General features: G+C 51.8%; 1 protein-coding gene across 1 annotated transcript; it reads left to right on the top strand.

The window, feature by feature from the left end:
- Nucleotides 1-156: 156 nt before the first annotated feature.
- LOC127587490 (zinc finger protein ZFP2-like) lies at nt 157-25,816 on the top strand. The gene is made up of 2 exons (XM_052045847.1): nt 157-224; nt 21,261-25,816. Exon 2 carries the CDS (start codon nt 21,278-21,280, stop codon nt 22,877-22,879), a length of 1,602 nt encoding a protein of 533 aa, XP_051901807.1. The 5' UTR covers nt 157-224; nt 21,261-21,277; the 3' UTR covers nt 22,880-25,816.
- The last annotated feature ends 1,712 nt before the right edge of the window (nt 25,817-27,528 follow it).

Raw genomic sequence — 27,528 nt, 5'->3', positions numbered from 1 at the left:
ATGAATTTCCGAGACAACGTTAAAGGAGGGAAATGGAACCGGGGGGGGAGCTCGTCGCCTCCCTGCAATGACGGCCCACCTTACCCAGAGGGCCAAGCGCTCGCGAAAGTGCTCCGCTCCGGCGGCGGAATGGGGGCACTGCGCATGTCCGGAAGCCAGGGGTCCGCGGCGCACTGTGGGTAGAAGCTGCAAGGGCTGAAGAGGCGGCGGGAGCTGATGCGGAGGTGACGGGGGGGGGGGGACCTGGTGACCGGGACCCGGACCCGGACCCGGACCCGGACCCGGGGGGGGGACCTGGTGACCGGGGACCCGGGGGGGGGGAGCGGTGACCGGGGGGACCGGGGGACCGGGACGGACTGGGTGACCGGGGGACTGGGGGGGGAGCGGGGACCGGTGACCGTGGGGGACTGGGACACCGGGGGAGCGGGGGGGGATTGGGGGACCAGGAGGCCAGGGGACCTGGGGGGGGAGGGGGGACTGGGGAGCGGGGGACCAGGGGATCTGGGGGGGGAGTGGGGGACTGGTGAGTGGGGGACCGGTGAGTGGGGGACCTGGGGGGGGGGAAGCAGGGGACCTGGGGGGGGGGGGAGTGGGGGACTGGTGAGTGGGGGACCTGGGGGGGGGGAGCAGGGGACCTGGGGGGGGGGGGAGCAGGGACTGGTGACTGGGGGACCGGTGACTGGGGGACCAGGGGACCTGGGGGGGGGAGCAGGGACCGGTGACGGGGGGACTGGGGGACCGGTGACTGGGGGACCGGTGACTGGGGGACCAGGGGACCTGGGGAGGGGGAAGCGGGGACTGGTGACAGGGGGACCGGGGGGGGAGTGGGGGACCGGGGGACCTTTGGGGGGAGCGGGGGACCGGTGACCTGGGGGGACTGGGGGACCGCAGGGGACTGGTGGATCGGGGGGGTGGGGGAGCGGGAGTCCGGTACGGTACACAGGCGGAGCGGGAGCTGATGTGGAGGGGACCGGGGGCTGATGTGGAGGTAACCGGGGGGGAGGGGGACTGGGAGGCGGGGGTGGGGTTATTGGGTGGGGACTGGGACCTGGTACTGGGTGGTGGGGAGGGGGAAGGACCGGGGACCGGGTTGGGTGGGGACTGGGGTGGGGGGGGGCGGCAATGGTGGGGGGTACTGGGGACCTGGGACAGGACAGGACGGGACTGGGACCAGGACCAGGACCAGGCAGACTGGGGGTGGGAGGGGAGCGGGAGCTGATGTGGACGGGTCTGGGTGGTGGGGTGAGCGGGACCGGGGATCAGGATCAGGTGGGGGTGTGGGGTGTGGAAATAAGGAGGATGGGAGGTGACTGGGACCGGGGAGGGGGCATAGGAGGGTGGGTGGGTGGTGACCAGGTGGAGGGGGCAGGGAGAGGAATCGTGGGACTGGGGTGGGGGTGTGTAAGGAGGGTGGGAGGGGAGTGGGGGAAGAGCCGGGAAGTGGATGTGGTGACCGGAGGTGGGTGGGGGGGGGGGACGGTGGTGAAAGGGATCAGGGGTGTGGGGTTAGGAGGGCGGGAGCTGATGTGGAGATGACCGGGGAGGGGGTGCGGGGGAACCAGGTGGGGTGGGTCTCCCGGTGTGGGGCAGTGGGACCTGGGGCTTCAGTCTGCCTCCCTCAACCGGCATCTCCCTGTTGGTGAGACCTCCCCCCACCCCCCCCCCCCCCCCGGGGGATTCGGCCACTGCTCCTTCTCTCTCCCTGCAAGATGGTGATGGCTGGGTCCATGGGTGCCTCGTGCACCCCCCACCTCCACATGCTGGAAGAACGGCCGGGACTAGGTCTCTCTCCGTGAGAGTCTCCCTCTGGAACCCGACCAGACCTGCACTTCAGGGGCCGCTCACTGGTTCTTGGATGTCCTGAGAGGGACGGGAAAGGTGCCTCGGTCCAAATGTGCACCACAAAGCTGAGTCCCACGGGTTAATTGGGACTGAGTGCACTTGGCAACAGGGCTTGTCCCACCACTCCCACACCCCACGTACATGGGTGGGGGGCAGTGTGGGTACCAGGGACATCAAGCACACAGTAACTATGGTTACTGGGAGCGTGGGCAGGGAAAATTGCCATGGAAGCCTAAATTGTCTAAAGTTATACAAAGCCTCACCGTGGATCCCACCACGGGACTTCTGAGGGACAATAATGCATGTAACCAGGTTGAAGCCAGGGTCCAAAGGGTTAAACCCCGAGGCTGGGTCACGGAGACTGGGCTGGTGATCTGACAGGAAGGATCGAGGCAGGCTGACTCAGGATTGTAGGTAGAACCAGGGTATGGAGCTCTAGAGGGTGCTGGGCAACTCTCCTTCATGCAGAGTGAGGTGGAGGGGGAGGGGAACTGGAACTCCCTTCCCCTGAGAATCTCGGGCTGGAGATCAGACGACCTTTCGAGGCTGCAATTGGCGTGCTTTGTAGGCCGAGGTTAAAGAGGGAAGGAGTTAAGGTGTGGTTGAATTGCAGAACAGTCTTGAGCGGCTGAATGGCTGCCTGCTGTTGCCATGGATGCATAGATGTCGTGTGCAGTGGTTCAAGATTGGCCGAAGTGTGCGCTGACCAAGATATCTACCTGAGCTGGTCCCATTTGCCAGCATTTGGCCCAGATCCCTCCAGGTCTTTTCTACCTATGTACCTGTTAAATATCATGATTGTACTGGCCTCCCCCGCTTCCTCTGGCAGCCCGTTCCATCTCCCCACCACCCTCTGATGTGGGAAAACTTGCCCCTCAGGTCCCTTTCAAAATTTTTCCCCTCTCAACTTAAATCTGTGCTCTGCGGTTTTTGACTCCCAACCCTGGGAAAAAGGCTGTGACCATCCACCTCATCTACTCCCCTCGTGATTTTATAAACCTCACAGCCTCCTTCGCTCCGGGGAAAACAGTCCTGGCCTGTCCAGCCTCTCCTTGTAACTCAAGCCCTCCAGTCCCTGCAACATCCTAGTGAATCGTTCCTGCCCCCTCTCCAGCTTAATGACGTCCTTGCTGTAGCCGGGCGACCAGAACTGCACACAGTACTCCAGGTGTGGGCTCACCATCAGTCAGGGCAGGTGTTGTGACGTCATTTACAACTGTGCAAGACATTGAAGGCCAGTGTGCCAAATGCCTTCTTCACCACCCTGTATACCTGTGTCACCACTTTCAGAGAACTATGCACTTGTACCCCTAGGTCTCTGTTCCACAACACTCCCCAGGGCCCTGTTGTTTACTCTGTCCTGCCCTGGTTTAACTTCCCAAAACACATCACTTTGCACTGTTAGATTCCTTGGCCCAATCTCCCAGTTGATCTAGATCCTGCTGTAATCTTCAACAACCTTCTCCATTGTTAACAATACCACCACTTTTGGTGTCAAACTTTCTCACCACGCCAACTACATTCTCATCCAAATCGTTAATCTAGATGACAAACAGCAGGGAGCCCAGCACCGATCCCTGCGGCACACCACTGGGCACAGGTCTCCAATCTGAGAAACCACCCTCTGTCTCCTACCACCAAGCCCATTTTGTGTCCAGTTGGATAGCTCACCCTGGCATCCATGTCATCTTCAGGACCATCCTACCACATGAGACCTTGTCAAAGGCCACGTAGACAATATCTCCCGCCCTACCCTCGTCGGTTCTCTTTGTCAACTCTTCAGAAAAAAATTCAAGCAAGTTCGTGAGACGCGATCTCCCACGCACAATGCCCTGCTAGCTATCCCTACCAGTCCTCGCCTTTCCAAATGCAAGTAGATCCTGTCTCTCAGAACTTCCAGTAACTTTCCCACCACTAATTTTAGGCTCACTGGCCTGTAGTTCCCTGGCTTGTCCTTGCAGCCCTTTTCAAATAAAGGCACAACATTAGCCACCCTCCAGTCTTCCGGTACCTCACCCGTGGCAAATGAAGATACAGGTATCTCTGCCAGGGCCCCTGCAAATCCATAGAACACTACAGCACAGAAAACAGGCCATTCGGCCCTTCTAGTCTGTGCTGAAACGTTATTCTGCTAGTCCCATTTACCTGCACCCAGTCCATGACCCTCCAGACCTCTCCCGTCCATGTATCTATCCAATTTATTTTTAAAACTCAAGAGTGAGCCCGCATTTACTACATCAGATGGCAGCCCGTTCCACACTCCCACCACTCTTTGAGTGAAGAAGTTCCCCCTAATGTTCCCCCTAAACTTTTCCCCTTTCACCCTAAAGCCATGTCCTCTCGTACTTATCTCTCCTAATCTAGGTGGAAAGAGCCTACTCGCATTAACTCTGTCTAGACCCCTCATAATTTTGTAAACCTCTATCAAATTTCCCCTCATTCTTCTGCGCTCCAAAGAATAAAGTCCTAACCTGTTCAATCTTCCCCTGTACCTCAACTCCTGAAGACCCAGCAACATTCTAGTAAATCTCCTCTGCACTCTTTCAATCTTACTGATATCCTTCCTATAGTTAGGTGACCAGAACTGCACACAATACTCCAAATTTGGCCTCACCAATGTCTTATACAACCTCACCATAACATCCCAACTCCTATACTCAATACTTTGATTTCTGAATGCCAGGATGCCAAAAACCTTTTTTACAACCCTGTCTACCTGTGATGCCACTTTCAGGGAATTATGTATCTGAACTTCCAGATGCCTTTGTTCCTCTGCACTCCTCAGTGCCCCACCATTTACTGTGTAAGTCCAGCTTGATTTGTCCTTCCAAAATGCAACACCTCACACTTGTCTGCATTAAATTCCATCTTCCATTTTCTGGCCCATTCTTCCAGTTGGTTCAGATCCCTCTGCAAGCTTCAAAATCCTTCCTCGCTGTCCACAATGCCTCCAATCTTAGTGTCATCAGCAAACTTGCTGATCCAATTTACTACATTATCATCTAGATCATTGATATAGACAACAGACAACAATGGTCCCAGCACAGATCCCTGAGGCACACCACTAGTCACAGGCCTCCAGTCTGAGAAGCAATCGTCCACTACCGCTCTCTGTCTTCTCCCACTCAGCTAATTTCGAATCCAGTTTACAACCTCTCCATGGATACCTAGTGTCTGAACCTTCTGAACTAATCTCCCATGTGGTACCTTGTCAAAGGCCTTACTAAAGTCCATGTAGACAACATCCACAGCCTTTCCTTCATCTACTTTCTTGGTAACCTCCTCGAAAGACTCTACAAGATTCATTAAACACGATCTACCACGCACAAAGCCATGCTGACTATCCTTAATCAGCCCTTGGTTGTCCAAATACTTGTATATCAGATCTCTCAGAACACCTTCCAATAATTTACCCACTACTGATGTTAGGCTCACCAGCCTGTAATTACCTGGCTTACTTTTAGAGCCTTTTTTAAGCAACGGAACAACATGAGCTACCCTCCAGTCCTCCGGCACCACACCCGTGGCTAAGGACGTTTTAAATACATCTGCCAGGGCCCCTGCAATTTCTACATTAGTGTCCCTCAATGTCCGAGGAAATATCTTGTCTGGCCCAGGGGATTTATCTACCTTTATTCACTGTAAGGCAGCAAGCACCTCCTCCTCTTTAATCTCTATATGTTCCATGACTATTGCTTGTTTCCCTTCCTTCCATATCCACTATGCCCGTTTCCTGCGTAAATACTGATGCAAAAAAATTGTTTAAGATCTCCCCCTTCTCCTGAGGCTCCACACATAGACGACCACTCTGATCTTCTAGGGGACCAATTTTGTCCCTTACTATCCTTTTATTCTTCATATACTTGTAGAAACCCTTCGGATTTACCTTCACATTATCTGCCAAAGCAACCTCATGTCTTCTTTTTTGCCTTCCTGATTTCCTTTCAGTACTTTCTTACTTCTTCTATACCCTTCAAGTACCTCATTTGTTCCTAGTTGCCTATACGTGCTATACACCTCTCTCTTTTTCTTAAGCAGATCGCCAATATCCCTTGAAAACCAAGGTTCCCTATGCTTTTTAACCTTGCCTTTAATCCTGGCAGGAACATGCAAACTCTGTACCCTCAAAATTTTGCGTTTGAAGGCCTTCCACTTACTGAGCACATCCCCGCCAGAAAACAACTCATCCCAATCCACTCTTCCTAGATCCTTTCTGATTTCCACAAAATTGGCCTTTCTCCAATTTAGAACCTCAACTTGAGGACCAGACCTGCCCTTATCCATAAGTAACTTGAAACTAATGACATTATGGTCACTGGACCCAAAATGCTCCCCTACACATACTTCTGTCACCTGACCTGTCTGGTTCCCTAATAGGAGATCAAGTATTGCATTCTCTCTCGTTGGTACCTCTATATATTGATTTAGAAAACTTTCCTGAACACATTTGACAAGTTACGAGCCATCCAGCCCTTTCGCAGTGTGGGAGTCCCAGTCAATGTGGAAAGTTAAAATCCCCTACTATCAGAACTGTATGTTTCTTACATCAGTTTGTTATCTCCCTACAGATTTGTTCCTCCAATTCTCTCTGACTATTGGGCGGTCTATAATACAACCCTATTAGTGTGGCCACACCTTTCCTGTTCCTCAGCTCCACCCATGTGGCCTCTGTAGCCGAGCCCTCCAGGCTGTCCTGTTTCCGCACAGCTGTGATACTTTCCCTGACTAGTAATGCCACTCCTCCCCCTTTCATCCCTCCCCCTCTATCACGTCTGAAACAACGGAAGCCTGGAACATTAAGCTGCCCGTCCTGCATCCAAGTCTCACTAATAGCAATAATGTCGTAATCCCACATGCCAATCCACGCCCTAAACTCATCTGCCTTACCTACAATACTCCTTGCATTGAAATAGATGCACCTGAGAACATTCCTATCATGGACAAACCTTTGATTTCTGTTTATACTTGCAGTCCTCACATGACTTTTATCCTCCTCCACCTCACTAGCTGCTCTAACACTCTGGTTCCCCTCCCCCTGCAAATCTAGTTTAATCCCCCCCGGAGCAGCACTTAGCAAACCTACCCACAAGAATGTTTGTCCCCCTCCAGTTCAGGTGCAAACCGTCCCATCGGAACAGGTCCCACCTTCCCTGGAACAAAGCCCAATTGTCTAGAAACATGAAGTTGTCCCTCCTGCACCATTTCCTTAGCCACGTATTTAGCTGCATGATCCTCCTATTTCTAGCCTCACTAGCTCGTGGCACGGGTAGCAATCCTGAGATTGCAACCTTGGAGGTCCTGTCCTTCACCTTTGCACCTAATTCTCTGAACTCTCCTTGCAGGACCTCCTCCCTTTTCCTATCCACGCCATTGGTCCCTACGTGGACCACGACACCTGGCTGCTCACCCTCCCTCTTGAGAGTATCGAGAACTCGATCCGAGATATCGTGGACCCTGGCACCAGGGAGGCAACAGACCATCCGGGATTCTCGATCTCTCCCACAGAACCTCCTATCTGTCCCCCTAACTATCGAATCCCCTATCACTACTGCTCTCTTCTTTTGCCTCCTTCCTTTCTGAGCTGAGGGTCCCATCTCAGTGCCAGCGACGGGACCACTGCCACTCGTCCCTGGTAGGTCGTCCCCACCAGCAGTATCCAAAACAGTATACTTATTGTTGATGGGAACGGCCACAGGGGTGCTCTGACCTGTCTGTCTATACCCCTTCCCTTTCCTGACAGTCACCCAGTTACCTGTTTCCTGACTTTTAGGGGTGACTATCTCCCTGAAACTCCTGTCTGTTTCTACCTCTGCCTCACGAATGATCCAGAGTTCATCCAGCTCCAGCTCCAGTTCCCTAACTCAGTTTGCCAGGAGCTGCAGCTGGATGCACCTTTTACAGGTGTGGTCATCAGGGACAAGTGTGCTGTCCCTGACTTCCCACATACTGCATACGGAGCACTCGACTGCTGCCATCACTACCTATTCCTAAGTTATTTAAATTAAAGGAAGTTACCAGCCTTACCTCTCTGGGGGCAAGCTCGTCCTCACCCTCTGCTCGCCAAAGCCTCTTGAGCCAAAGCCTCAGAGCTCTGCTCCTTACTGGCCACTCCTCTTCAGATACCCCTGCTGCCAATTACCTCAAGTACCGCTCTCTCTAATCAACCACTCAACACTCTGTTTAACCCTTCAGTTGCCCTCCACTTATTAAGCTTTTAAAAGACTCTCACCGTACCTGAAGGGGACCCGCTGCTCCAACAGCTCCCGGGCTCCTCCTGTAAAAGAAAAGCCCGCGAAACACAAAAGCTTTTAAAAGACACTTACCAGACCTGAAGGGGACCCGCTGCTCCCGGGCTCCTTCTGTAAAATCCTTCCCTATATTCTCACCATGTCCTAGGATGAAGTTGAATGCAAAAGACACAAAGGTTACTAAATTCTAAAAGGGCAGTGAGTGTCAGGGCACTTTATCTGAATGCCCGTAGTATTCGAAACAAGGCCAGTGAACTTGTGGCACAAATCACTACAAAGGGGTATGATTTAGTGGCCATTACAGAAATGTGGTTGCAGGGTGGAGATGTGTGGGAATTAAATATCCAAGGGTATCAGGTAATACGGAAGGATAGGCAGGAAGGTAAGGGAGGTGGGGTAGTGCTCTCAATTAAGAATGAGATCAGGGTGACAGAGAGAGACGATACAAGATCTGAGGAGCAGAGTGTTGAGTCCATCTGGGTAGAGATTAGGGACAGTAAAGTTGGGAGTTGTCCATAGGCTACCGAATAATGACATTACACTGGCACAGGCAATAAACCAGGAAATATTTGAGGTAAGAATGGAACGGCAGTTGTCATGGGGGACTTTAATTTCCACATAGATTGGGCGAATCAAGTTGGTGGAGGCAGTTTTGAGGAGGACTTCATAGAAAGCATCCGCGATAGCTTTCTTAAACAGCATGTTAGTGAACCTACAAGGGCAAATGCTATCTTGGATCCTGTCCTGTGCAACGAGACGGGTAAAATTAATGATCTTGTAGTTAGGGATCCTCTTGGAAAGAGTGATCATAGTATGATTGAATTTCTCATACAGATGGAGGGTGCAATAGATTGATCTAAAGCCAGTGTATTGTGCCTAAAGAAGTGAGACTACAATGGGATGAGGGCGGAGTGGGCGAGCAGAGATTGGGAACACAGGCTGTGTGGTGGGACAGTTGAGGAACAGTGGAAGACTTTCAAAGAGATTTTTTTTTCTCTTTCTAGCGTTCGGGACAGCGGCGAGTGACTGCGCAGGCGCGTGACGTCACCCGGAAGCGCGCGGGCGATTTAAAAGTCGAAGGTTCGCCTTCAAGTTTTCTTTCCAGCGACGAGAGAGCGGAGATTGCCGGAAAATAACGAGGTTTTTTTTTCTCTTTCTAGCGTTCGGGACAGCGGCGAGTGACTGCGCAGGCGCGTGACGTCACCCGGAAGCGCGCGGGCGATTTAAAAAGCAGACGAGCATATCTAGCGGGCAGCGTCGGAGCGGGCAGCTGAGTGTGAGGGAGCAGAGTGGGTTGGGCTTTGGCTCAACGGGCTTCGGCGAGAGCGGGTAAGAGGCGAGATTATAGAGAGGGGTGAGTTATTAGTTTAGTTTAGTGTTGAGCTCAGTGATATTCAGCAGTATGCATCTGGGATTAGTATTGTGTTTGGAGTGTCAGATGTGGGGCCCCTGGGAGACGACCAGACTCCCTGATAACTACATCTGCGCAAAGTGCACCGAGATGCGGCTCCTCAAGGAACGGATTGAGAGTCTGGAGCAGCAGCTGGATGACCTTCGGTTGGTTAGGGAGAGCGAGCAGGAGATAGACAGGAGTTATAAAGATTATGTAGACAGCACCTCAGTGGCAGTCCCCCTCAAAAACCGATATCTCATTTTAGATTCGGTTGGAGAGGATGACTTCATAGAGGAAGACCTCAGCAGCCAGGACCTTGGCACCGTGTCTGATACTGTGGTCCAGCAGAGGAAGAGACATGCAGTGGTCCAGCAGAGGAAGAGACATGCAGTGGTTATTGGGGATTCGATAGTAAGGGGTACGGATAGCAGATTCTGCGATAGCGATAATGAGTCTCGGATGGTGTGTTGCCTCCCTGGTGCCAGGGTACGGGATATCACAGACCGTGTCGAGAATATTCTGAGGGGGGAGGGTGAGCAGCCAGAAATCTTGGTACATGTAGGTACCAATGATGTAGGTAGGAAAAGAGAAGAGGTCCTGAAGGAGGAATACAAGGCATTAGGGAGAAGGTTGAAAAGTAGGACCTCAAGGGTAGTAATCTCAGGACTACTACCCGTGTCGCGTATCAATGACAGGAAGAATAGAAAGCTCTGGCAGTTAAATGCGTGGCTGAGTGACTGGTGCAAGGGGCAGGGCTTCAGATTCTTGGATACCTGGGACCTTTTTTGGGGGGGCAAGACCTATTTGCTAAGGATGGGTTGCATCTAAACTCCAAAGGGTCCAATATCCTGGCGGGAATGTTTAATTTAGTTGTAGGGGAGGGTTTAAACTGATCTGGCAGGGGGATGGTAACCAGGATGCTAGGTTACAAGATGCTAAGGTGAGGGAGAAAGTGTATAGAAACGAATCCATTGAGGATGGCAAGAATGACAGGCAGGTGATAAGTCAGGATAATTTACTGAATAATAGAAGTACAACAAATCCGGATGTTAGGATACAGAATGTTAGGATCGGGGATGAGGATGTTCGGATACCGAATGTTAGGATAGGGGATGAGGTCTACACGAACATGTCTAAGATAGTAGGTAGCGAAGATAGTAAGAAGGATGGACAGGTAGAAAGTCAGGATAATCTGCTGATCAATAGAGGTACAATAAAATCAATAACAGATACCAGTCTAAACATACTATATTTAAATGCACGTAGCATCAGGAATAAAGTAGATGACCTAGTGGCACAACTACAGGTTAATAAATATGACATCGTTGCAATCACTGAGTCGTGGCTTCATGATGGATGTGATTGGGAACTGAATGTCAAGGGGTATACAGTATATAGGAAGGATAGGAGGGTAGGCAGAGGGGGAGGTGTGGCCATGATGGTTAGTAGCGATATAAAATCAATAGAAAGGAAGGACATTGGGTCAGAGGAGGTGGAATCCTTATGGGTGGAGCTGAGAAATAGCAAGGGTAAAAGAACAATAATAGCAGTCATATATAGGCCCCCGAACAGCAGTCAGGAAGTGGACCATAAGTTGCAGATTGAGATAGAAAAAGCATGTCAGAGTGACAATGTGAAGATAATTATGGGGGATTTTAACATGAAGGTGGACTGGGAAATGCAGCAAGGCGGTAGTACTCAGGAGAGTGAGTTTGTGGAATGTCTAAGGGATGTTTTTCTGGAGCAACTTATTGAGGAGCCCACCAGGGGATCGGCTGTTTTGGATTGGGTGCTGTGTAGTGAACCCGAGGTGATTAGGGAACTAAAGGTAAAGGAACCACTGGGAACAAGTGATCACAATATGATTGAGTTTAGTTTCAAGTTTGAGAAGGAGAAGCTGATAACTGGTGTATCGATATTTCAGTGGAATAAGGGAAATTACAAAGGTATGAGAGATGAGTTGGCCCAAATTGATTGGAGGAGTAAGTTAGCTGGAGGGACGGCAGAGGAAAAATGGAAGAAATTTCTACAGGAAATAAGGACAATGCAGGACAGATATATTCCAAGAAAAAAGAAGGTTTTGAATGGAAAAAAGGCACAGATGTGGATAACGAGGGAGGTGAAGGATAAAATAAAAGCAAAAGGGGCGGCGTACAAAGTAGCAAAAATTAGTGGGAAAACAGAAGATTGGAACGATTTTAAAAATCTGCAGAGAGAAACTAAGAAGGTCATTAGGAAAGCAAAGATGAGTTACGAAAGGAAGCTGGCGGACAACATTCGGAAGGATTCTAAGAGTTTTTTTAAATACATAAGGAATAAAAGAGAGACACGGGTTGACATAGGACCAATTGATAACGGTGCAGGAGGTATTATAATGGATGATAGTGAGATGGCAAGGGAATTGAATGAATATTTTGCATCGGTCTTCACCGTGGAGGACATAAGCAATGTGCCCATTAGTCAGGAGTCTCACGAATTGGAGCTGAGTTCAATTGAGATTAATAGGGAGAAGGTGCTTGGAAAACTAAAGGGGCTTAAGGCTGATAAGTCTCCCGGACCGGATGAGGTGCATCCCCGGGTTCTGAAGGAGGTGGCTGTGGAGATAGCGGAGGCGTTGGCGATTATTTTTCAGGAATCGATAGATTCTGGCATGGTTCCGGAGGACTGGAGGGTAGCGAATGTAGTTCCGTTATATAAGAAAGGTGGGAGGCAGCACAAAGGCAATTACAGACCTATTAGTCTGACGTCAGTGGTGGGAAAATTATTGGAGTCTATCCTCAAGGAGGAGGTTACCGAATACCTAGAGGCGCAAGGCAAGATAGGACCTAGTCAACATGGTTTTGTGAAGGGGAGGTCCTGTCTGACCAACCTATTGGAGTTTTTTGAAGAAATCACAGGTAGGGTGGATAAGGGAGAGGCGGTAGATGTTGTGTATTTAGACTTTCAAAAGGCCTTTGATAAGGTGCCTCACAAGAGACTGATTAATAAGATGAGAGGTCATGGAATTATGGGCAGGGTAGCAAAATGGGTGGAGAATTGGCTGGTTGGCAGGAAGCAAAGGGTGGAAATAAAAGGATCTCGTTCTGGTTGGTTACCGGTTACTAGTGGTGTGCCGCAAGGGTCGGTGTTGGGGCCTCTCCTTTTTACCTTGTACATCAATGATTTGGATGATGGAATAAATGGTTGTGTGGCTAAGTTTGCGGATGACACCAAGATAAGTGGAGGAGTAGGGAGCATAGAGGAAATAGAAAGAATGCAGAGGGACCTAGACAGTTTAGGAGAATGGGCAAGAAAATGGCAGATGAGATTCAATGTTGAGAAATGTGCAGTTGTACACTTTGGAAGTAGAAATAAGCGGGTAGATTATTATCTAGAAGGAGAGAAGATTGATAGTGCGGTAGTACAAAGGGACTTGGGGGTACTTATACAAGATACCTTAAAAGTTAACCACCAGGTTGGATCGGTGGTTAAGAAAGCGAATGCTATGTTGGCATTCATCTCGAGAGGTATAGTGTATAAAAGTAAGGAAGTGTTGATGAGGCTCTACGGGGCGCTAGTGAGGCCTCATTTGGAATACTGTGCGCAGTTTTGGGCCCCGCATCTTAGGAAGGATGTGCTGACGTTGGAGAGGGTTCAGAGGAGATTTACGAGAATGATTCCAGGAATGAAAGGGCTTAAGTACGATGAGCGTTTGTCGGCTCTTGGACTGTACTCGCTGGAGTACAGAAGGATGAGAGGGGACCTCGTAGCGACATTTAAAATGTTGACAGGTAAGGATAGAGTAGATGTGGCTAGGCTGTTTCCCTTGGTGGGCGTGTCCAGGACCAGAGGGCACAATCTTAGAATTAGAGGGTACAGTTTCAAGACAGAGATGAGGAGAAGTTTCTTTACCCAGAGGGTGGTGAAATTGTGGAACTCCTTGCCACGCACAGCAGTGGAGGCCAGATCAGTGGGGGTGTTCAAGGAGGAGATAGACAGATATCTAAATAGTCAGGGTATCAAGGGATATGGGGATAAGGCTGGCAAATGGGATTAGAATAGTTTTTTTTTTCTCTCTCTTTTTTTCCCACCCCATTTCTTTTTCCCTTTTCCTTGGAGCAGACTCGATGGGCCGAATGGCCTGCTTCTGCTCCCTTATCTTGTGATCTTGTGATCTTGTGATTTTTCATGGGGCTCGACAAAAGTATATTCCAGTCAAAAGCCAGGACAGTGAGGGTGGGGAGAGCCAGCCTTGGATAACTAAGGAAATAAAGGAAGGTATCAAGCTAAGAGCTCAAAGTCGCCAAGAGTAGTGGGAAACTGGAAGATCAGGAAAACTTTAAAAAAAAGCAACAAAGAACCACAAAGCAAGCAATAGGGAAAGGGTAGATCATGAAAGTAAACTAGCACAAAATATAAAAACAGATATTAAGTTTTTATATTATATAAAGTGGAAAAGGGTGGCTAAAGTGAACGTAGGTCCCTTGGAAGATGAGAAGGGGGAATTAATATTGAGTAATGTGGAAATGGCCGAAGTCTTGAAAGACTATTTTGTGTCGGTCTTCACGGTGGAGGACACGTCTAACATGCCAAATAGAGATGTTATGGATGCGATGGGAGCTCGATACAGTCACTGTCAGTAAAGAGGCAGTGATGAGTAAACTAGTGGGCCTAAAGGTAGACAAGTCCCCTGGTCCTGATGGGATGCATCCCAGGGTACTGAAACAAACGGCAGAAGTTATAGTAGAGGCGTTTGTGATAACTTACCAAAATTCTCTGGGCAGGTCCTGGCAGATTGGAAGACAGCGAATGTCACGCCACTGTTTAAAAAACAATGTAGGCAAAAGGCGGGTAACTATAGGCCAGTTAGCTAAATGTCTGTAGTCAGGAAAATGCTTGAAGCTATCATTAAGGTAGAAATAGTGAGATATCTGGATAGAAGTGGTTCCATCAGGCAGATGCAGCATGGATTCAGGAAGGGCAGGTCCTGTTTGACAAACTTACTGGAGTTCTTTGAGGATATGATGAGCACAGTGGATCGAGGGGAACAGGTGGATGTTGTATACTTGGATTTCCAGAAGGCGTTCGACGAGGTGCCGCATAAAAGATAAGGATGCACGGAGTTGGGGGTAAGGGATTAGCATGGATCGAGGATTGGTTAACCAATAGAAGGCAGAGAGTCGGGATAAATGGGTGTTTCTCTGGTTGGCGATCAGTGGTGAGTGGGGTGCCGCGGGGTGGGTGCTGGGCCTGCAGCTGTTCACAATATACATTAACAGTTTGGAAGAGGGGAGCGAGTGCAGTGTGTCTAAGTTTGCTGCTGACACTAAATTGAGTGGAAAAGCAAATTGTGCAGAGGATGCGGAGAGTCTGCAGAGAGAGGTAGGTAGGTTAAGTGAGCAGGCAAGGGTCTGGCAGATAGAGTGCAATGTTGGTAAATGCGAGGTGATCCACTTTGGAAGGAAAAATAGAAGCTTAGATTATTATTTAAATGGTGAAAGATTGCAGCGTGCTGTTGTGCAGAGGGACGGGAGAGCTTGTGCGTGAATCGCAAAAGGTTGGTTTGCAGGTGCAACTGGTTATCAAGAAGGCAGATGGAACGTTGGCCTTGGTTGCGAGAGGGATTGGATTTAAGAGCAGGGAGGTTATGCTGCAACTGTACAGGGTACTGGTGAGGCTGCACCTGGAGTACTGTGCAGTTCTGGTCTCCTTACTTGAGGAAAGATATACTGGCTTTGGAGGCGGTGCAGAGGAGGTTCACCAGGTTGATTCCGGAGATGAGGTGGTTAGCCTATGAGGAGAGATTGAGTTGCCTGGGACTATACTCGCTGGAATTCAGAAGAATGAGAGGTGATCTTATAGAAACATATAAAATTATGAAAGGGAGAGATAAGATAGAGGCAGGAAGGTTGTTTCAACTGGTAGGTGAGACTAGAACTGGGGGACATAGCCTCAAGATTCCGGGGAGTAGATTTAGGACGGAGATGAGGAGGAACAGCTTTTCCCAGAGAAGTGAATCTGTGGCATTCTCTGCCCAGGGAAGCAGTAGAGGCGACTTCATTAAATATATTTAAAACACAGATAGATTTTTGCATAGTAGGGGAATTAAGGGGTATTAGTTTATTATTGTCACTTGTACAATACAGTGAAAAGCTTGTCTTACAAACTGATATTACAGGTCAATTCATTACACAGTGCAGTTACATTGAGTTAGTACAGAGTGCATTGAGGTAGTACAGGTAAAAAACAGTAACATTACAGAGTAAAGTGTCACAGCTGCAGAGAAAGTGCAGTGCAATAAGGTGCAGGTCACATTAAGGTAGATCGTGAGGTCACGGTCTATCTCATTGTATAAGGGAACCATTCAATAGTCTTATCACAGTGGGATAGAAGCTGTCCTTAAGTCTGGTGGTACGTGCCCTCAGGCACCTGTATCTTCTACCCGATGGAAGAGGAGAGAAGAGAGAATGTCCCGGGTGGATGGTGTCCTTGATTATGCTGGCTGCTACACCGAGACAACGAGAAGTAAAAACAGAGTCCAAGGAGGGGAGGCTGGTGTCCACAGCTCTCTGCAGTTTCTTGTGATCCTGGGCAGAGCAGTTGCCGTACCAAGCCGTGATGCATCCAGATAGAATGCTTTCTATGGTGCATCAGTAAAAGTTGGTGAGAGTCAAAGGGGACAAACCAACTTTCTTTAGCCTCCTGAGGAAGTAGAGGCGCTGGTGAGCTTGCTTGGCTGTGGCATCTTTGTGATTTGACCAGGACAGGCTGTTGGTGATGTTCACACCCAGGAACTTGAAGCCCTCAACCCTCTCGACCTCAGCACCATCAATGTAGACAGGTGCATGTACACCGCCCACTTTCCTGAGGTCAATGACCAGCTCTTCTGTTTTGTTGACGTTGAGGGAAAGGTTGTTGTCTTGACACCGTTCCACTAAGCTCTCTATCTCCTTCCTGTACTCCGACTCATCGCTGTTTGAGATACGGCCTACAATGGTGGTATCATCTGCAAACTTGTAGATGGAGTTAGAGCAGAATCTGGCCACACAGTTGTGAATGTATGTAGAGTAGAGGGCCGAGGATGCAGCCTTGTGGGGCACCAGTGTTGAGAATAATCGTGCTGGAGGTATTGCTGCCTATCCTCACTGATTGCGGTCTGTTTGTTAGAAAGTCAAGGATCCAGTTACAGAGGGAGGTGTTGAGTCCTAGGTCTTGGAGTTTGGTGACAAGCTTGCTTGGAATTATTGTATTGAAGGCAGAGCTGTAGCCAATAAACAATATTCTAAAGACAGTATGTGTCTTTACTGTCCAGATGCTCCAGAGCTGAGTGTAGGGCCAGGGAGATGGCATCCGCTGTAGACCTGTTTCGCCAATAGGCAAACTGCGATGGGTCCAGATTGTCTGGTAGGCTGGAGTTGATGAGTGCCATGACCAACCTCTCAAAGCACTTCATGATGGTGGATGTCAGAGCCACTGGTCGGTAGTCATTGAGGCATGTTACCCTGCTTTTCTTTGGTACCGGGATGATAGTGGTCTTCAGAGGGAACCTGAGATTGAAGCAGGGAGAGGTTGAATATGTCCGCAAATACTTCTGCCAGCTGATCAGCACGAGATCTGAGCACGCGGCCTGGAACACCATCTGAGCCAGGTGCTTTCCTCATGTTCACTCTCCGGAAGACTGATCTTACGTCCTCCACTGTGATCACAGGTTCAGCTGCGCTGGTGACTGTCAGAGTGGATGGTGACAATCCACTTCCCTTTTGTTCAAAACACGCATAAAATGCGTTAAGTTCATCAGGAAGGGATGCGCTGTTATTAGCTATGCAGCCCGACTTCGTCTTGTAGCCTGTTATGGCATGTAAGCCCTGCCATAACTGGCGGCTGGTCAGGGACTCTATTTTGAGTTGGTATTGCCTCTTGGCATCACTGATAGCAGGCAGCTAGGTGGATCTGAGTCCGCGGCCAGATCAGCCCCGATCTAATTGAATGGCGGAGCAGCCTCGACGTGCCAGATGGCCGCCTCCTGCTCCTATTTCTTACGCACTTGGTCAGGCCCCAGGGATTTAACCACCTTTCTGTGCTTTAAGACCTCCAGCCCCTGCTCTGTTGTAATGTGGATATGTTTCAGGACATCACTGTTCTCTTCCCCAAGTTTCCCATCTTCCATGACCTTCCCCACAGTGAATACAGATGAGAAATATTCATTTAAGACCTCACCCATCTCCTGTGGCTCCGCACGTAGATGACTACACGGCCCGTAATGGGCCCTATTCTCTCCCCTTGCTCTTAATATAGAATCCCTTCAGATTCTGTGTTACCTGCCAAAGCTACCTTGTATCCTCTTTTTGCCCTGCTGACTTCCTCCTGTATGCTTACATGCTCCTACGCTCCTTAACGGATGGTCCCAGCTGCCTGTACTTGATTCATGCTACCTCCTTTTTCCTGACCAGAGCCTCGATACCCCTCGTCAATCAGGGTTTCCTACCCCTGCCAGCCTTGCCCTTCACTCTAACAGGAACATGTTAGCCCTGAGCTCTCCCTACCTCACTGTTAAAAGCCTGATGTCCCTCTCCCTACGAACAGCCTCTCCCCGTCAACCTTTGCAAGTTCTTGTCTAATGCCATTAACGTTTCCCTTGGCCCACTGCAGGACTTTTAACTTGCCGACCAGTCCTATCTCTTTGCCGTGTTTGGAATAATCTCCCACTCCTCTTTTGTGGACTGTGGCAGGTGCGGCGAGGCAGGGAGGGGAGAGACTGGAGGCAAGCTCTGGGTAGATCGGGTGGTGGAGAAGGTATATTGGAATGCTTGCCTTCATCAGCTGCGGCATAGAACGTCAGGGAAGTCTTGGTACAGCTTTCTTTTCCCGAGGGTAGCGGAATCTAAAATGAGACGGCGTAGGATGAAGGTGAGAGGGGAGACATTTAAAAGGGACCTGAGGGGCAAGTTTTTCACACGGGAGGATGATGAGTATATTGAACAAGCTGCCAGAAGAAGTGGTAGAGGTGGGTACAATTCTCATGTTTGAAAGACATTTGAACAGGTACATGGATAGGAAAGGTTTAAATTGTAAATTGGTTTATTATTGTCACGTGTACTGAGGTACAGTGAAAATCTTTGGCTTGCATGCCATCCATACAGATCAATTCATTACAATAGTGCATTGAGGTAGTACAAGGGAAAGGCAATAAACAGAATATAGAATGAAGTGTCACAGTTGCAGAGAAAGTGCGGTGCAGGCAGACAATAAGGTGCAAGGTCATAGCGAGGTAGATTGTGAGGTCAAGAGTCCATCTTATCCTACCAGGGGACCATTCAATAGTCTTATAACAGCGGGATAGAAGTTGTCCTTGAGGTTTAGATGGATATGGGTCAAATGCTGGCAAACTGGTTTATTATTGTCACATGTACGGGACAACAGTGGAAAAACTTGTCTTGCATACCGTCCATACAGATCATTTCATTACACAGTGCATTCGGTGGGACAGTGCAGTACAGTGGGACTAGCTCAGCGTGGGTGAGTAGGGCCGAAGAGCCTGTTTCTGTGCTGTCTAACTTTGGTTAGGTGCCCCCTGGAGTCTGGTCACCACACTAGAGGAAGGATATGACTGCACTGGAGAGAGTTCAGGGGATAATCACCAGGATGTTGCCTGGGTTGGAGCGTTTCAGTAACAAGGAGAGGCTGGGTCTGTTGTCCCTGGAGTGGAGAGGGCTGAGGGGGGACCTGAGAGAGCCAAGTAAAACTCTGACGGGCACCGACAGGGTAGAACAAGAGGGTATGGGTGTGAGGAAAGAGGTTGGAAGTTTCTTGCCATCCTCTTGCTGGCTCTGAGCTGGTGTGTCGAGCGACCTTCTTGAACCTGTGTAGTCCTGGCGAAGGTGCTCCCACAGTGGTGATAGGGACAGAGCTCGAGGTGTGAGGCCAGGCTGCTGAATGACCCAGAGGGGCCTTTCTCCTTCTTGCTGGTGGTGGCCATGAGTTGGAGAGGAGCCGGGATGAGGAACTGCAGTGCAGTTTGCACACGTTAAACGCTGGAGCTGAGATGCAGTGGGCCACGGCCAAGAAAGCTCACCAGCGCCTCTACTTCCTCAGGAGGCTAAACAAATTCGGCATGTCCCCCTTGACACTCACCAACTTTTATCGATGCACCATTCTATCATTCTATCTGGATGCATCATGGCTTGGTACGGCAACTGCGGAGAGTTGTGGACACAGCCCAGCGCATCACGGAAACCAGCCTCCCCTCCGTGGACTCCATCTACACTTCCTGTTGCCTTGGTGAAGCAGCCGACAAAATCAAAGACCCCTCCCACCGCAGACATTCTCCCCCCTCCCATTGGGCAGAAGATACAAAATCCTGGATGCAAATACCACCAGGCTCAAGGACAGCTTCTATCCCACTGTTATAAGACTATTGAACGGTCCCCGAGTATGATAAGCTGGACGCTTGACCTCCCAGTCTACCTCGTTATGACCTTGCACCTTATTGTCTGCCTGCACTGCACTTTAACTGTGACACTTTATTCTGTTATTGTTTTACCCTGTACGACCTCAAGCACTGTGTAATGAATTGATCTGTACGAATGGTATGCAAGACAAGTTTTTCACTGGACCTCGGTACAAGTGACAATAATAAACCAGTTGGGATATTTAGTGCTGTAGGTGGGTGAGAGCCTTGTCCTAAATGCTGTCAAGCTCTGTAAATGTTGTTGGAACTGCACTGATCTGAGAGAGCAAGTTGTCGATGGTGGGAAGGCTTTTGGGCATCAGAGGTTGGTCAGCTGCCACAGGACACCAGGGATACCTGTTCTCGTCAGCACAGGGTTTCTCTTCATCTCTCGGGGCACTGAGTAGAAGAGTCGGGAAGACATATTGCAACTGTTTAGACAACATTTAGAGTCGTGTATGCAGTTCAGTTCCAGCAAGGATGAACAGGGAGGGGAGGGACACAGACCATGTGCGAGCAGATGGGATTAGTGTAATTCAGCATTGTGTTCAGCACAGACAACGAGGGCCAAAGGGCCTGTTCCTGTGCTGTTTTGTGTTCTATTGCTGAAAAGGCTGAGCTTCTGGTCAACGATATTGATGGAGGGAGGCATGGTGACGGTGCCATTGTAGTGGTGGTGGGGCTCTTGTTCCTGGTTGGAATGTTACTTGCCACATTGGCCCCCGTCCGACTGTTGTCCAGATCTTGCTGCATGCCGGCATTTTCCTGGCAGTTATGACTGGAACTGAACGTGGTGCGGGCATTAGTGACCCTCTGATGGAAGGAAGGTCAGTGGCGGTGGTTGGGCCCAGGATAATGCCGTGAGGAACTCTCGCAGTGATGTCCTGGGATGTTTGACACCCTGGCTGTGAGGTCTGACCCCAACCATTGGGAGTGTTTTTGCTGTTGACCGGTTTATCTTGGTTCCTCGAGGCCTCTCGGCTCCCCTCTGGAATTGTCTCAGTGAAGGAGTGAGCACCTTTATACCGAAGGGAGTCCTCCATTCATCAGCTGTGGCCTGGAACTACTGTTCAGGAAGTCAGTGTCAGCAGTGGAAGTGAGGTCAGTTTGACAGGCCCGAGTTCAATACCCCAAGGGGCCAGAGTCAGCCGGATGAAAAGCATTGCTGATCCCAGCTAGTACAAAGAAAGCACCTTTCATGGTCCAACGTTCTTCCAATGAAATGTTTCTTGAATTGCAATAGTAATAATGAAATTCTGTGGCGGTTGAAATGGCTGCAACCTGGGACCAGGGGCGATTTCCGTCTCTTCGTTCTATCTCCACTAATTGTTGTTTCTGTGACCTTTTGCAGGAGGTGCAGACAGACAGATGGCTCATACCACCCAGCTGGACTGTGACCTGCAATCGCCGGACCGTGACCCGGGCTTGGACCCGTGCCGGCCGGACCGTGGCCCGGGCTTGGACCCGTGCCGGCCGGACCGTGACCCGGGCTCAGACCTCTGCCGGCCGGACTGTAACCTGCAATCGCTGGACTGTGACTCGGGCCCGGACCCCTGCCGGCCTGACTATGACTCGGGCTCGGACCCCTGCCGGCTGGACTGTGACCGGGGCTTGAACTGTGACCCGTGCTCAGACCCCTGCTGGCCGGGCTCGGACTGTGACCCGGGATCGGACACCTGCCGGCCGGACTCGGACCCGGGCGAGTCACCGGCCCCGCCGGAGCCAGATCTGGAACCAGGTCCTGCACGGAAGCCGGGTGGCTTCCCATGCTCTGAGTGCGGCCGCTGGTTCCGCCAGCGCTGTGACCTGAAGCGCCACGGCCGGGTGCACAGCGGCGAGCGGCCGTTCCGCTGCCCGGAGCCGTGCGGCCGCTGCTTCGCTACCTCCTACAACCTGCTGCGCCACCAGCTGCTGCATGCTGCGCCCTCGCCGCCACGGCCGCACCGCTGCCCCGCCTGTGGCCGCCGCTTCGCCCAGCACCAGCAGCTGGAGGCGCATCGGCGGCGCCATGCCGGCGAGCGCCCCTTCCCCTGCCCCGTGTGCGGCCGCTGCTTCGCCCAGGCCTCGGCCGTGCGCGCCCATGGCCGTACGCACGCCGCTGAGCGGCCCTACCGCTGCCCGCACTGCGCCAAGGCCTTCAAGAGCTCCTCCAACCTGGCCAAGCACCGGCGCATCCACGGTGCCGAGCGGCGCTTCCAGTGCGAGTGCTGTGCCCGCCGCTTCCTGCACGCACACCACCTGGCCGCCCACCGCCGCACCCACGCCCGCCCGCCACCGCCACCGCCGCCCTGCGGCCTCTGCGGCCTGCAGGCGCCCAGCGCCGCCCTGCTGACCCGCCACCTGCGCTCGCACGCCGGCCAGAAGCTCTGCAAGTGCGGCGGCTGCGGCCAGGCCTTCCTGGACTGCCGCCGGCTGGAGGATCACCGGCGTGGCGGATGCACGGGTGCGCCCCCGGAGCCGCCCGGGCCGCTCTTCCGCTGTAGCGACTGCGGCAAGGCTTTCAAGCTGGCCCGCTTCCTGGAGTCACACCGGCGGCGGCACGCCGGGCCCTGGCCCCACCGCTGCGGCGACTGCGGCAAGGCCTTCAAGCAGTACTCATCGCTGTCCAAGCACCGGGCGCTGCACTCGGGCGCCGAGCCCTACCGCTGCCCGGTGTGTGCACGCCCGTTCCGCCTGGCGCACAACCTGGCCGTGCACGAGCGCACACACACGGCCGAGCGGCCCTACCGCTGCCCGGTCTGCGCCGCCGGCTTCCGCCAGCGCTCCACCCTGGTCAAGCACCAGCGCACCCACACTGGTGAGCGGCCGTACGCTTGCCCGCTCTGCGGCAAGGCCTTCCGCCAGTCCTCGGCGCTCGCCGTGCACCAGCGCACCCACTCGGCCGAGCGGCCCTACCGCTGCGCGCAGTGCGGCAAGGGCTTCAAGAGCGCCTCCAACCTGCTGGGGCATCGGCGCATCCACCTGCGGTGAGGGGCGCGGGAGCCTGGTCCCTGTACACCCCCACCCCACCGTCACCCCAGGAGCCCGGTCCCTGTACGCACCCCCCCCCCCCCCACCCCCCCACCGTCACCTTGGGAGCCCGGTTCCTGCCCCACAGTCCCTCCTCTCTCACCCCCCCTCACCCCAGGAGCCCCCTTCACTCCGGGTGCCCCCTCACCCTGGGTTCCCCCTCTCCCCACCTCACATTGTGCCCCCCACTCTCTCCCTGACCCACGCCGAGAACCCCCTTCCTTCCCTCCTCCCTCCACTGTGCCCCCTCCCTCCCACCCATCCCTTCCTCGAAATGCTCTCGCCCTCTCCTCCCCCTCCCCACCCTGTGCCCCCTCCCTTTCCCAAATGCCCCCTCCCTCCCCGCCCTGTGCCCCCTCCTCCCTCCCTCCCCACCCTGTGCCCCTTCCCCCAGATGCCCAAACCCTCCTTCCCCAGGCTGTGCCTCCTTCCCTCAAGTGCTCGCTCCCTCCCTCCTTCCCCCAAATGCCTCTCCGCCTTCCTCCCCAGGGTCCCCCCCCCCTCCCTCCTGCCCCAAGTGCCACTTCTCTTGTTGCCTCATCTGCGTCTGATTTCACCACCGGGACCATTGTGGCCATTTATGGGTTCCCCGTGCAGGAAGGATGCCAACTCTTGAGAGGGGCCGTGTCCCACAATGGACCTTGGAATGAGGGGCTTGGTGGGGAGGTTGGGATAGTTCCCCTGGGATGAGAGATTACAGGGAGGTTCAGGCATTAAAAATCCCACGGAGCTGAGACAGAGAGTGAGGAGGAACAATTTCCAGCGGCAGGGGAGTCACTGAACACAGGCTGTGGATTTAACGTAAATGGGAGAAGGATAAAATGCAGAGATGAGTTGTGGGAATTTGGAATGTGTGCCCTGAAAGAGCCAAGATTTTCTAGGACCCTTCAGGGGTGGGTTGGGGGGGGGTGGGGAAGCAGTTGGATAATTCTCAGCCCCCAACTGGAATTCTGCGTCCAATTCTGCGGAGCGCAGTTTAGAAAGTACTTGAAGGTCTCGGTGGGGGCGGGGGGGGGGGGGGGGGGGGGGGGTGCAGAAGAGGTTTACCAGAGGTACCAAGGGTGAGCGATTTCTGCTCCAGCGTTAGACTGGCACAGGTTGAGGGGAGATCATGAGGAGGTTCCGATGAGGAATTACAGGGAAGTTGTCTCCTTGTGTGTAGAATCAATTGATCTTCAAAAGCGACAACAAACGACCTGCTGGGAAAACTCAGCAGGTCGAGCAGCATCCGTGGGAGGAGAGGAGTTATCGACGTCTTGGATCGAGACCCTGCATCAGGACTGATTCCTCGTTCCTTTCCTCCCACAGATACTGCTCGAGCCGCTGAGTTCTTCCGACGGATAGTTTGTCGCTGCGGATTCTAGCATCCGCAGTCTCCTGTGGATCTTCTGCCACAACCTCAGTCAATTCCCTTTGGAAGAGCAGGGCAATGGGGTTGGTCGGGCTGAGTCCGCATGGGGCGCATGCTGAAGTCCCAGAAATTCTGTGGTTCCATTTACAGGGCTGTGGGGAGAGAGAAGGGTGAGTAGGGTTGATTGAAAATGTCTCCAGAGTGGGCACAGGTTTGATGGGGCCAAATGTCCATCTGAATTGTGAGATTCCATAAGACTTGCCTCTCTCAAATTTCCTGAGGTATCCTTAACAAAGGAAGGTTCTACATGTCTGAGGGTGCATGCAACAAGGGCAAGCCATGTTTAAAAACATGTTAAAAGGTACTTGGACAGGAAAGGTTTAGAGGGATATTGGCCAAATGTGGGCAAATGGGACTGACTCAGATGGAAATCTTGGTTGGCGAGGACTGGTTGGGCCGAAGGATCTGTTTCCGTGCTGTGTGACTGTCCTCTTTTGAACTCCGGTCCCCGAAAGAGGGGCTTTCATTTCTTGAATGAGCTGGTGTTGAAAGATCAGCCCCTGCAGGTGGGAGTTGGAGCCTTGAGACTGGGGTTTGAGGACAATGGGGGGGGGGCAGGGAACAGGCTGGGTTTCCAGTGAACCTGTTGACCTTGCAGTCTGTGGGCAGGTCGGACGTTCGCGGTCCTCGAGAAGGCAACTGCAGAGCACTGAAGGTGTTCCCGCGGTGCTGTCAGGTGGCAGTATTGACACAGCGAAGGACGCCAACGTGTACCCAAAGTCAGGATGATTGATGAGGGGGATGTCCGTTAGGGCTCAGGAAGTGGGGGGGGGGGTGCTCCAGTTTGCAGGCCCCAGTAGATGAAGGCACAATTGGCAGTTGTGGAGCGAAAGAACGGGAGCTGGAGGAGTCCCAAGCTCTTGAGGGGCTGTGGTGATGGAGCAGGTTACAGAGAAAAGGGTGGGCTGGGTCCAGACCCTGGAAGCAAAGGGTGAGAAGGTTGATAAACTGGGACTCAGTACGGATCAGCAAGGGTTAACAAGATTTGGTGCTAGGTAGGACTTGGGCAGGTTGTTGGTGTCCAGGGAAGGAAGATGGTGCCCAGGGAAGGAAGTGTTAGAACATTTGGGACGTGGAGTGAGCAGAAATGTCACAACTGAGCGGCACTAATAACCAGCTGTACTGGATCCACTGCCTTGACCCACCAATATTGAGGAGAGGCCCCACTTCCTGCTGAGGATCCGCCTGCAACTGGCCCAAGCGGTGTCACTGGATGGATGAGGTGGATCTTTGGCTAAAGCCAGTGGGATCTCTCCCACTACACGGCAAGTTGCCGGGGGAGGCTGGGACTAACGGAGCCACACTTCCTGTCGGAGCCTTGTTCTGGAAAACTGCCATCTTCTCCCGAGCAGGGAGTGCTGCTGTCGGAGTTGTGTGACTTCGGGAGGCCGATTGAATCCTTGGTATCTGTTACACTCCTGCAATAAAGCAAGACGTGAATCATTCTCAGCTTGGTGTCTTCCCTCTCGTCTCCCCACCCAACCTGCTCCCGCTGCCCCCAAAACAATTCATTTACACAGCCCCAGTGCATCTCAAAGCACCTGTAGCCAACACGATAACTCGTTGCTCTCCGAGGAAATGGGACCAGTATATGCACAGCAGGACCCCACAGACAACAGTGAAGAATGAGTAGAACATCTGGTGGACAATTTGGCCTGGAACTTTTCCACCGTTTGTGTCCTGGGTGATCTGTGACAATTTGCTTGCACCTTAAAACCATCGATTTTTGTTAATTATGCTCATATTTTAACATTAAACCTCTGACCGGGCAGCAATTGCCACGTGTTGAAGGGAGCTCTTGAACATTTCCAGCCTTTGGTTGGGCAGGATGGACACTGGTTGGACACTTGCCCTTGGTTTAACATCTCATCTGATAGACAACACCTAGACGCTGCTGTAATACTGACGCTGGCAACATCAGCCTGGATTGTGGATGAAAGTGGAACTTGATCCCGCAACCTTCCAACAACGAGGCACAGAGTGAGTCAATAGCTGGCCTGAGAGCTGAAGTTCTCTAGGCGAGGAGAGGACAGTGTTAGCCAGGACTCCCCCTCCCTCTTGGAATGTTTCCTCAATGTTCCTCACGAGGCAGATGCTACCTGATCTGTCCTGCTGACGATTTCCAGCATCCCACCTCAGATTTCCAGCAACTGGCGGGATCTGCATCTCACTGTTCCAGCTTGTCCTTTGTTTCTGCCCTCGTTCACGTTCCTGTTACCAGCTCTCCTGTTTGGAGAATGTTCCTGTGCTAAGTTCAGTGTAATGAGTTTCACTGTCCTCCGGTAGATGATATTAAGCATGGCTGTCACCTGGATGATCCGGGTTTCCATTCTGTGACCTGCATTCTCTTTTCTCTCCTGCTGCTTGTCCGGATCTCACTTTCCCAGTTTTGACTTAAAATGTTTGTTCTGTAGATGCTCCTTGACCTGAGTATCTCCAGTATTTTCTGTTTCTTGTATTTCCAACACCTACAGTTTTTGTTTTGATTTTCATTTCCAAGGTCAAAGTGGAGTTTATTGTCATATCCACAAGTACACGTGTGCACAGGTGCAATCAAAAACTTCCTTGCAGCAGCATCACAGACACAGAGCATCATATAGGCAGCATTCACAATAACAAATTCCGACAACATAGCGTATAAGGTTGCTGTAGATTACAACAGGATATTGATAGAATGCAGACCTGGGCTGAGAAGCGGCAGATGGAGTTCAACCAGGATAAGTGTGAAGTGATACGCTTCGGGAGATCGAATTTGAAGGCAGAATACAAGGTTAATGGCAGGACTCTTAGCAGTGTGGGGGAACAGAAGGATCTTGGGGCCCACATCCATAGATCCCTCAAGGTTGCCATGCAGGTTGTTAAGAAGGCGTATGGTGTGTTGGCCTTCATTAGTTGGGTTATTGAGTTCAAGAGCCATGAGATGATGTTGTAGCTCTGTAGAACTCTGGTTAGACCACACTTGGAGTATTGTGTTCAGTTCTGGTCGCCTCATTATAGGAAGGATGTGGAAGCTTTAGAGAGGGTGCAGAGGAGATTTACCAGGATGCTGCCTGGATTGGAGAGCATGTCTTATGAGGATAGGTTGAGTGAGCTGGGGCTTGTCTCTTTGGAGAGAAGGAGGATGAGAGGTGACTTGATAGAGGTGTACAAGATGATAAGAGGCATAGATCGAGTGAACAGTCAGAGACTTTTTCCCAGG

Source organism: Pristis pectinata, chromosome 40 (genome assembly GCF_009764475.1).
Source record: "Pristis pectinata isolate sPriPec2 chromosome 40, sPriPec2.1.pri, whole genome shotgun sequence".
In the NCBI taxonomy this organism is placed as follows: Eukaryota; Metazoa; Chordata; class Chondrichthyes; order Rhinopristiformes; family Pristidae; genus Pristis; species Pristis pectinata.
The sequence above is the reverse complement of the archived record's forward strand: the minus strand, read 5'-3'. Positions and strand labels throughout refer to the sequence as shown.

Bases quoted from the DNA above. Each gene is read 5' to 3' on its own strand.
- LOC127587490 (XM_052045847.1), top strand. From the start codon at position 21,278: ATGGCTCATACCACCCAGCTGGACTGTGACCTGCAATCGCCGGACCGT.